This window comes from Myotis myotis, unplaced genomic scaffold (assembly GCF_014108235.1).
Source record: "Myotis myotis isolate mMyoMyo1 unplaced genomic scaffold, mMyoMyo1.p scaffold_m19_p_6, whole genome shotgun sequence".
In the NCBI taxonomy this organism is placed as follows: Eukaryota; Metazoa; Chordata; class Mammalia; order Chiroptera; family Vespertilionidae; genus Myotis; species Myotis myotis.
In genome coordinates this window covers 16,195,686-16,206,921 of record NW_023416368.1, presented here as the reverse complement: position 1 = coordinate 16,206,921, position 11,236 = coordinate 16,195,686, and the positions used below count along the sequence as shown (strand labels likewise).

At 44.4% G+C, this 11,236-nt stretch overlaps 1 protein-coding gene and 1 non-coding gene across 2 annotated transcripts; both read right to left on the bottom strand.

Annotated features, from left to right (window-relative positions):
* Positions 1-1,762: 1,762 nt before the first annotated feature.
* LOC118659372 lies at positions 1,763-1,869 on the bottom strand. The gene has a single exon (XR_004968508.1). It is a non-coding gene; the product is annotated as a U6 spliceosomal RNA (small nuclear RNA).
* Positions 1,870-4,864: 2,995 nt separating this feature from the next.
* On the bottom strand, positions 4,865-7,586 carry FAM71B (family with sequence similarity 71 member B). Its single transcript, XM_036312365.1, has 3 exons — positions 6,978-7,586; positions 5,869-6,178; positions 4,865-5,790 (listed from the first exon to the last, which is right to left on the bottom strand). The coding sequence occupies exons 1-3, from the start codon at positions 7,584-7,586 to the stop codon at positions 4,865-4,867; spliced, it is 1,845 nt and encodes a 614-aa protein (XP_036168258.1).
* Positions 7,587-11,236: the final 3,650 nt, after the last annotated feature.

Genomic DNA, 11,236 nt, shown 5'->3' with positions numbered 1-11,236 from the left:
GCGTGGGCTCATGAAACAAGTTTTAGAGGCAAAAGAAGGGCCCTTGGAGCTTAGGAGAAAGAAAGCAAGGATGTAAGGGCTCTGGTGTGCTCCAGAAGAAGGGGTGGGAGTACCTACACTCAAGGGAGGGGGAGAGAACGAGAGAATGAACGTGTCTATCACCAACTCTTTTCGCAGGGTTAATGGAGTCAGAGGAGGTGGCCACAGCACATTATACTAACACAGTGTTCCCCCCACCCCAATTTTTTTTTTTTTGCTTTTTGCTCTTTTTATTTTTAAATATTATTCTGAATTAGTTTCAGTTGTGCAGCATAGTGGTTAGATAATCATACTTTACAAAATGTTTCCCCAATAATTCAAGTATCCACCTGACACCGTACAGAGTTCTTAAAATATTGATTACAGTATATTCCCCATGCTGTACTTTACAGCCCTGTGACTATTTTGTAACTACCAATTTGTACTTCTTAATCTCTTCACCTTTTTCACCCAGTTCCCCTTTAACCTACTCCCCTCTGGCAACCATCAGTATGTTTTCTGTATCTATGAGTTTGTTTCAATTTTGTTTATTCATTCATTTTGTTCTTTAGATTCTACATGTAAGTGAAATCATATGGTATTTGTCTTTCTCTGACCGACTTATTTCACTTAGCATAATATCCTCTCGGTCCATTCATGCCATTGCAAGTGGTAATATTCTTTTTCATGGCCAAGTAATATTCCATTGTATATATGTACCACAGCTTTTTTTTTTATCCACTTGTCTATTGATAGGCACTTGGGTTGCTTTCATCTCTTGGCTATTATAAATAACACCACAAAGAAACCAATTTTGAGATAGAGCTTTATGAAAAGGATGTTTATTAAAGAGTGCCCTTAGGACCAGCACCTGTGGACGGGAAGGGAAGAAAGCAGGAGTACACAGAAGAAGAAGTCGAGCTGTGAGGCAGGCCCAACAGAAGCTCTCAAACTCAGATGGCCCTTGAGCGTTGGTCTGTGTTGGGCTAAGATGGCCAGACCTTCACACTCCATGTCGATCAGTTGTTGTTGCGTGCTCTGGGCATTATCTTGGGTGAGGGAGTTGTCTGAAGCCAAGGCAATGTCCAAACACACTCCTAGCAGCCTGGGCCACAAGTCCTTCATTGAAGGAATGTCCACCCACATGGATATTTCAAATGGAAAGGTGTCTTTCAAAACATCCCCTCCAATCTCCTCATTTTATGGATCCTGTGGCAAAGATAGGAAGTAACATAAACTCACATATTAACAACCCCCTCCCCAAATATCTCTCTTCACAGCGACCACAGTACCCTTTACAAAGTGCAGATTTGATCAAGTCATGCCCCTATTTACAGCATTTCAGTGGCTTTTCATTACTCTAAGGCCAGACATCACCATCCTTTACATGGACCTCAAAGCCTTGTCTGACCTGCCCCCTGCAGATATTCTCCGGCACCTCTCTCATCACTCTCGCCCTTCAGCCCTGACACCGCCTTCAATATTTTGAGACACCTTGTTTCTTCCCACCATAGTACATCTTTCTTCTGTCCAAAAGACTCCACCCAATCACCACAACTCCATGAATTATCTTATTTTGCTGTTGGCAAAAGATCCCTTTCTCATCTTTTGTACGTAGGTGTGTAAGCTAGCGTTTAAATTTGGGACACTGGTTAGTAGTCAGCCATTCATCTCCTCATTACACTTGCTGCAGAAGAATTGCTACCATGATGATGCATATTATTGTCAAATATAGTTTTTATTAAAAAGTATGGAATGCTTCATGAATTTGCGTGTCATCCTTGCACAGGGGCCGTGCTGATCTTCTCTGTATTGTTCCAGTTTTAGTATATGTGCTGCCGAAGCGAGCACCTGTCAAAAATATTGGCCGTTATCTGATGGGGTGTATTGACTTGATCCCCGAATTGGTATCTCCCCCAGAGGAAGAGGACTGTTGCTTTGAAATATGTAGGTATTTACGCATCTGTTTCTTGATGAACTGTGGAGATAGAAAAGGAAATACAGAGAACGTGCTGGTAAAGTCCCCACCTCCACTTTACTTCACTGGACCTTTGTGTAAACTGTGGGTCTGCTCAGCTAACACCATGCACAGTGGATAAACTAGGTTTGTTAAAGCAATGTTTGGGGGTGTGACAGTGGGAATGCCTAAAACAAGACTAAGAGAGGGACAAGAGATAAAGCCATAGTCTACAAATCATGAGATTAAGCCACTTATGACTAGGATGTATCAGCCTCTGGTATTGTGTAAATTTGATGGTTTTAAAGAGAGTTCACCTTTCTCCCTCTCCTCTACCCCATAGCTTCTCACATTCCCGGAAGGCTTCCCCTAAGCTCCTCTCAGGTCTTGGAGAGCATGCCTCTTTCTCTGCTTCTACCTGTATTCACTGCTTCAAGAGTCTCCTCCAAGGACACCTTGATCCCCAGCATCAGTCCCTGCATATCAGAACTCACAAGGTGGGGTGTTCCAGCCGCCCATCAGAGCAATTGAGCAGGGCTTCCACTGATATTCCTAAGCCGCCACTCCTCCCAGAATACCTGGTGTCTTACCTCCTCCATCTCTGCCACACTTGCTCGGTCTCCGGAAGTCCCTAAGTTTTACTGGAAACCCGACTTCTGCCCTAGCAGACTACTGTCACAGAGAAGAATGAGCAAAGAATTGCAAGGCTGGGCAGATGACTCCCAGATGACAAACACACATGATCCTCAGAATCATTTTTCTCAAGTTCAACTTTTATCATCTATTATTAATACAACCTAATGATGTTTATAGGCTCGTGAAATTTATTTACTTTTTAATTTTTATTTATTTTTTAAAATATATTTTTATTGCTTTCAGAGAGGGAGCGAGAGGGAGAGAGAGATAGAAACCTCAATGATGAGAGAGTATCATTGATCGGCTGCCTCCTGCACGCCCCCTACTGGGGTTCGAGCCCGCAACCCAAGCATGTGTCCTTGACTGGAATTGAACCCGGGACCTTCCAGTTCCCAGTCCAATGCTCTATCCACTGAGCCAAATCAGCTAGGGCTTATTTACTTTTTTAAACTGAGAAGACAGTAATTTTTTTTAAGTAGACATTTGTCATCTCATTTCTAATGTATGATTTTTTATGTTTAGAATTACCTTTCCCATGCACACATAATTTTCAGAGTTCATTAGTAAACCACATTTTGGATTCTTCTACAAGATATTTAACTCTTTCCCATGTTCCTGGATTCTGAGTATTTGTGTTACTTAGAATTTTTCTTTTATTTATTGAAAGATATCTTTCAGACTTAGGTATTTTGTCATCTAACCTCTCTTGCCCAAAGGAAAACATAAGAGAAATAACTTGGTTGGTATCTTTAAAGCTGTGACTGCCACCTGGCTGACAGCATTTTAAAACCATGCTGATTTCAGAGATGTTAAAATAAAAAAAGATACAATAGCTTACCATAGACCTTTGCTTAACAGAACAATCCCCTCCCGTCAAGCTCTTTGTATGCATCTCTCAGATGATCCCCCCCTCCTTCTCACCCTATAGATATCCACCCTATAGATCAGGGGTGGGCAAACTTTTTGACTCGAGGGCCACAATGGATTCTTAAACTGGACCGGAGGGCCGGAACAAAAGCATGGATGGAGTGTTTGTGTGAACTAATATAAATTCAAAGTAAACATGATTACATAAAAGGGTAAGGTCTTTTTTTTTTTTAGTTTTATTCATTTCAAATGGGCCGGATCCGGCCCGCGGGCCGTAGTTTGCCCACGGCTGCTATAGATAAATGTGTTTATCATTTCCTTGCCTTTTTCTATACCTTTAGCAAATACATATTGTTTGATCTTGTTTCTGAACTGTTCTGCAAATGGAACTGTATCATAGGTATCTTCTGACTTGTTTTTATTATTCAACATTCTCTGAGGTTCATCCATGCTAACATGTATAGTTGCTGTTTACTTTTGCTGTTGTATTAGGTGCACTGTAGGCATATTCCACAATTGATCATTTCTTCTGTTTGATAAACATTTGGGGTTTTGCTATTATAAAATTTTTTAATATATTAAAAAATCTTCTTTGCAAGCCTAAGTGAGAGTTTCTCCACAGTATATACTCAAGAGAAAGGAGAATTGTTAAGATTAGATCCATGGTGGGAAAGCCTTTTCTGGAAAGTGCTAGATAGTACATATATTAGACTTTGCACACAATACAGTCTCTGTTGCACCAACCCAGATCTGTTGTTTCAATGTGAAAACAGCCATAAACAATATATGAGTGACTGTGACTGTGTTCTGATAAAACTTTATTAACAAAACTGGGCACTTAGCAAGATTTGGCCCTCAGGCTACTGATTCCTGACTTGGATGATAAACTTTACTATTGTGATTGCCTACATCCCTTTTCCCCTCCCCTATTGATTTCCTGAGGAGACATGAGTCCTGTCTTCACTGAATCTATGGGCTGGACTAAAGGTACATGTTCGGGGACCTTCTGGAAGAAGAGGAGGAGGAAGGGCCTGGGGACTTGGTGGTGGTGGTCCTTCCCAGCCCATAACCTGTCACTTGTGGCCATAGTCTTGGGGAGACCAAAAGACAGAAGGGGGTTGAGGCAAGACAGGACACTCATATTGGACTTGGGTGGGAGGTGGGGATCTGCCTGACTGGAGACTGGAGTCTCAGGCTTTAGCACAGTTTACATCACAGACGCCACTGTGAAGTCACTACCAGGAGAGAGGACATTGAAAGCCAAACAAAAGCAGCATTTCTCTTGGAGGTGTATTGTTTCCTTTATTCAAGAACACTGGCATTGTCTCTCTAGGGATACTTTCATGAGGCTAGGTCTCCACTGCAGCTTCCTGCCCTGGCTCCTATTTAATTGGATTTGGTTTCAATGTAGATCGTCTCCATCATCTCCGATGTCACGATGCCAGTGACCTCCAGGTCCTGGCCACCCGGGGCTTTCTCTACCGTCGCCTCTATGTTGCGCTTCCCCACCTTCTTAGCCTTGAAGTCCATCTCCCTGTCGTGTGATGTGACCTCAGTTTTTGAACCACGAGTGACTCTGAAGCTCCTGAAGAAAGAGCCAATCCTACTGGACTTCTTACTTAAATTACCCGAGCTGGCAGATCTGCTCTTCCCCAGTTTGTGAGCTGTCCTCGACTCCTTCCCAGCGGCGCTGTGGCTGGAACTCTTGTGAGAGCTGTGCTTTCTGCCCTTGACGTTGCTCGCCCCTTTTTCTTTTTTGTCGTCTCTTGCGTTTTTATGGCCCGATGATGACCGGTGGGAGGATGATTTCCGGAGCGGCTTGCTCACTCCTGTCCTGCGGTGATGGGAACTTTTCCTTGTGGAAGCTATGTCCTTCTTTTCTCTCTTTCCTTTTTTTCCCCTCGGAGATTCGGCTCTGGGTGGGGAGACCTTCTGGTTCCCTTCCCGCTCACTCTTCAAGGTGGAGACGTGGTCTTCAGCTCTTTCTACGGCAGGATTTGTGGTTGTCACTGTACACGTGATGCTGGTGCTGCTATCCCGGGAGATATTAGTAGTCCCTGCCATTGCCATGGAAGTGTTTAATGAGGACGAGCTGCCAGCACTCACCAAGACCACATTCGTGCCCTCTGAGGATATGTTGGCAGCACCTGCCGCGGCCTTGCTGGATCCACTTTCTCCTGGACCCTTGGCGGTGGCTCCGGCCATGGCTACGCCTATCTGGCCTGTGCCCCCATCCTTGGTTGCTGCTATGCTCAAAGCACCTGCTGTAGGACTTGCTCCCGCTCCTGCTGCCGCCACGTTGGCTTTAGGTCCTGTTCTCACTCCTGCTGCCGCCATGCTTGCTGTAGGACTTGCTCCCGCTCCTGCTGCCGCCACGTTGGCTTTTGGACCTGTTGTCACTCCTGCTGCCGCCATGCTTGCTGTAGGATTTGTCCCCGCTCCTGCTGCTGCCCTGTTGGCTGCAGGGCTTGTTGTCACTCCCGCTGCTGCCACGCTTGCTCTAGGGCTTGTTCCTGCTACTGCCAGGCCTGCGGTTGCCCCCTTGGCCGCTCCTTCGGCGGTCCCTGGAGTTTTCTTGATGTGAGTTGCAGTGGGCATTCCCTCTCCCCCAGCATAACCAGAAGAAGTGGCTCTGGACACATCACAAAGATTGCAAAACCTCGCCTCCTTCTGATCTCCATCTCCACGGAACTCTGCGGTCTGTGCCAAGGGGAGGAGAAACGGGTGAGACAGAGATGACAAGGTGAGACCACGACAGTCTGCTCGCTCTCATCTTGGAGCTGAGCATCTCCAGGGCTTCTAAGTAGAAGCACCTTTAAGATCCTTAAGTCTAAGCTCCCCTGGGAGGCAACGTCCCATTCACAGCATCCCTGTCAAACAGTCACGTGGTTTTGCGTGAACAGTCCCCATGCCAAGGAAAGCGCTGATGCAATTCCCAATCCTCATGCAGTGGGGTTTTTTGTTTGTTTGTTTGTTTTTTGCACACTTGTGCTTATTTCTCTGCAGACATCTTACAAATGGGATTGCTGGGTCAAGGTTGTCACATTTCACATTTCAGTGGCTGCTAAAAGAAATAGTACATGTGCAGACACCCAAGCTGAATTGCGCTGATTTTAATCAGCAATGGCAGTCACAGGGGACAATCAGCAATGGCAGTCACAGGGGACAGAGGAAGGAAGAGACCATCTGGGTCGGGGGAAGTGTTCAGAAAGGGATAGCACAGTCAGGATGCTATAGAAGGCATTACAACCCTGCGGCTGAGACCCGAGCAGCTGACGCCTAAGGTCTCGCTGAACTTCGGCTTTGTGGGACAATGTGGAGAAGCGCGTGGAATCTCCTCAGTGTGGCTAGTGCCATTGTGGTGGCCCTGAACCTTCTGAAAATGGAATGCACTTCCCTAGTGAGCTTCAGAGAGCATCAGCGACTTTGTAGGACCAGTTTTGAGCTGCTCCCCCAAAGCACCCGGGCCCATGATCTTGAGTCTTACCAATAGGCTTACCAATAGGCTGCTGTCATCCTCTATGGTTGCTGCATCCCCGCTTTGTGGTACCCGAGCACTGCTGCAACTCTCCACTGGTGGTCTCAGGAGATAGACAAGCTTTTCCCAGTAGCAAAATAGGTCTTCCCGTGCGTCTGCGGAGGGACACAGCTGCAGATAGAAAGTACGACCAGTGGCAAGCTTCAGGCGCAACTGCTGCTTCTCACGATCGTGAATGGAGATCTTGACAAACTTCAAGGGCAGGAGCCTGGTGAGCTCTAGGGTCTTCGGGGGCTTGCGGCCTCTCCCCTTGGCGGGCCGGGGGCGTCTGGTATGCTCTTCGCAGACTTTAGTTGGTCGGGCTAGCAGCATGACGTCAGGCAGCGGGAGGATGGGGCTGGTGGATGCGATGCCCACAGTCACCATTCGGACGCGGTTGTGTACGTCAATCATCTCTCCCTTTTTGCTAATCTGGATAAAGTCGCTCTCAAACATCGGTGCGTACTTGAAAATATCATACTCCCCTCCCTTGTACAGTTGTCGTTGCAGGTCCCCCATGCAGGTATTGAACACGCCCTGGGAACGGTAGCTGTGGGCGGTGTAGTAAGGTAACAAGCACTCGCTGCTCATGGTTCTCTGAATGTAAGACAGCCATAAATCGAGTCTCCGAGAGAGAGGGAGTGAAGTCCACTGCCCATCTCCCTGCAGGGTTCTGCCTACAGCTCCTCACACCACTGCATTGACCCTGACAGTCCTTTGTGACCTGTCACTATTACACACCCCTTTGTCCAGCCTTCAACCAGCCACCCCCTTGCGACAAGGTCACCAGCCCTCCCCGCCCAAAACAAAACAAAACACAAACCAACACTTCCAAGGGTGACAGGCTGACCCTGCCAGGGTGTGGGTGGAGGTAGGCTGGGTGTTCTTTCTAATCAAGATGCCGGGATGTGTCATTGATGAAACCATCCTGCTTTGGTAAACATCCAGGTTGTTTCCAGTTTTATTGTTGTTGTTACAGATATCCCTGCAATGATTATCTTCCTTCAAATATATTGTTGCTTTTGCTGAAAAACTGCCTGGGGATAAATGCCTGGAAGTGGGTTGTGTGCTGGCAATGTTGTTCTCCGCGTGCCCAGTGAGTAGCACAATGCAGGCAGGCACTCAGGAGTCCAGGGAAGTTGTTGAATGAACACTCCAAAGGGGCTTCTGCTACCGATCAGAACTAGAGTCCCATTCATACAGTGGTTCCCAGGGTGTGGGACTTCCTCCCCCATTTCCTCATTTGAAGGAGGCTAATTTTCAAAACCATAATTTTATGGTTAGGGATTGAGGCTCAGAATTGTCCTGCACAGCATCAGAATGCAGAACTGGATTCTACCTGAGGTCTGGGGACTCAGATCAGGGATTTTTCTCTGCCTCCAGCTGCATGGCTCACCATTAGAGTCTCACTTTTCTCTAAATATAGAACTGTTTGCAGTTAGCCATATGCGTGGGGACTTACTGGGAACCACAGGAATTCAAAGAGCTCTTGAATCACCATAAGATTTCCCACACTGGTATGCCTGTTGTTTCACTCTTGATGTCTACCTGATAAACCACTGATGTTTGGTTTCTTTGAAAAGCTCTTCAGAGAAATTATGGCAAAGATGTATTTCTTTGTACAGGGTCATAAATCCAAATTTCCCCTCCTTCAGTTGGAAACTACTTCTGAGATGAAATACATCCCCCAAACCCAGTGATTGCTCTGTAAAGGTCTTGAAATAAACTTCAGCCCTCAAATGTTCTTTTTATATCCCTCGAGCCTATTGCAGTACCTGGCATGTTGCAATTTTTCAAAACATATGAACTTGCTTGTGCCCATTGAGATTCATTCTTTCATTTGTTTATTCAACAAAATGTACTGAGCGAGTACTATTTTCAGGACAGGTCAGAAAATGGAAATGCAAAGACAGTCTCTACCTCTAAAGCACTAAAATGCGTTTTCTGAAGATGTTTAATGACTTTTCCAAAAAAAGAACAAAGTGCTTATATTCTATTGTAAGGAGATAATCACTCAAAGTTAATACTATTAGGTTTAAAATAAGAAGTGAGGGATTTCTATATTATATTAATTTTTTTTCTTTAAGACCTTTCAAAAATTTATTCCCTTCTTCCAAAGTTTAAAACTCTAACACATCCTTACCAAAAAAATGGAGGTTAATTTATCAAGATGTATTTATTGATTGCCTACTATGTGCCCGTCACTGTGCTGAGAGTATTCAGGTTGTCAAACATAAGTTTCAAATATTTGTAAACATGACTCTTATACAAATACAGAATGAAACATGTCAAACATTTAATTAATTCATCAATAAGGGAACCAGCAGGATGGTAACGATGGTTCAAAAGGGAATTAGGAATATGCATTGGCATTGGAGAAAGAATGGTGACCTAACATTGCCAGGCTAGATTTTTTTTTTAAATGGTTAAATGTCTACAACGCAATAAAAGGATAACCTTTGGGGTTATCTTTTCTGCTAAACAAAAGTCTCTAAGTTACGTTCACAGAGTCTGAGCCTTGGGTCAATATTAGCTTTCTTGGGGTGCTGAAAATGTTCTAAAATTACATTGTGATAGGTACACAACTCTGTGAACATACTAAAATCCACGGGCCTGCACAGTTCTAATGGATAAAGTTTATGGTATGTGAAATGTATCTCAACAAAGCTGTTAGAAATAATAGATAAGAATACTTCACTCTTAATTTATTGATCCAATCTCATTGTCTTACTTTCCTCTCCTGTATAATTAAATAATCCTTGGGCAGGCATATTAAACAAGCTTTAATATGACATTGGACATACATGTTGCCTGCCTTACAATTTTTTAATTTATACGTTTTGGGTCATTTTTTCCTATGGAGGAATAAAGTGAAGCACGTATAAGTCATGACCCTCAATCCAAAAAGCTTACAATCCAGTAGGAGAACACAGTGAAGAAACAGGACAAAACAGGAAGGAAGTGAAATACATGCTAGAGGAATACAGAATAAGTTGAATGAACGGTGGGCCTAATAACATTTATTACCAATAATTGTTTTCGTAAGAAGAAAAACTGCCAAACCCACCATTCTGAGGATAGTTTTCTGTGCATTTTAAATTGGCTTAAGATAGAAGAGATGTAAAGAGTGAAAACACAAAACACTGGATAAGATGTACTAAATATGTGTAGATGTGCAAGATTATAGATGGTCCAAGTCTACCTATTTATTGCGGGAAGAGGTTCCAAGTCCATCCCTTCTGTTCCCCAACTATTATTTTGAAAAACAAGGCAAGCAGACAGCTATAAATAGCCTTTTCAATGAATATGCCTCCTGAGAGGGCACTGTGAGCTAGGCAGGATGTGAGGGTGGGGAGATTTCCATACTGTACACAATATGTATGTGCTGGGTAAGTCCCCGGGCTCAAAATACAATCCACAGTCCTTTTATGTTGATGCTGCTAAGCCGAGATGGCGTGGGATGAGCTGCGGTTAGCCTTGGGCACCTAAGGACTTCAGGAAGCCAGTCTGATTTCTGCCTTACCTTTGGCTGTCAGAAAAAGACCACAGTCACCTAGACTCTTCCCCTGAGAGCCATTATGCAAATCAATTTGCTTCTGCCTTGGGTTTCAAAAGAAAATGGGCTGGAAAGAAAAAGAAAGAAGATGGGCTGGGATACATCAAAGAAGTCAGACAGGTGATCAAAATAATTGTATTTCTCAATTTGCTGGTCTGAGTAGCGGGGCCCCTCTTCACCTCCTACTCTCTTTCTGCTCCTTTGTTTTTGTTCTGCTCAGCCATATCTAGCCCGACTCAGAGCCAAAATTCTGCCCTGCTTATCAGTCTAAGGCTGGGGTCCTCAAACTACGGCCCGCGGGCCACATGCAAATACAAATATTGTATTTGTTCCCGTTTTGGTTTTTTACTTCAAAGTAAGATATGTGCAGTGTGCATAGGAATTTGTTCACAGTTTTTTTTTTAAACTATAGTCCGGCCCTCCAACGGTCTGAGGGACAGTGAACTGGCCCCCTGTTTAAAAAGTTTGAGGACCCCTGGTCTAAGGACTATTTCCTTCTCTCTGGTTCCAATTTTGCTATGTTTCTAAGCCATGAGATATCCCGCCTCAGTTTATATATTTATTTCTTTGATGTTGTACTGAAGAAGCTGAAACTGGAAAAGTTGACGTTGGTGCTACCCATCACCACCAGGACCACTAAGTAGAGACAAGGATTGAATCTGAGTGGACACTTTATTCAGAGGAC

What these genes read in the sequence shown, in the direction of transcription:
- FAM71B (XM_036312365.1), bottom strand. Translation starts at nt 7,586, where the DNA reads ATGAGCAGCGAGTGCTTGTTACCTTACTACACCGCCCACAGCTACCGT. An exon ending in AGGATGACAGCAGCCTATTG is followed by an intron (nt 6,179 to 6,977) that starts GTAAGCCTATTG and finishes CCCTTGGCACAG; the next exon opens with ACCGCAGAGTTCCGTGGAGA. An exon ending in GGCAGCAGGAGTGACAACAG is followed by an intron (nt 5,791 to 5,868) that starts GTCCAAAAGCCA and finishes GAGTGAGAACAG; the next exon opens with GACCTAAAGCCAACGTGGCG.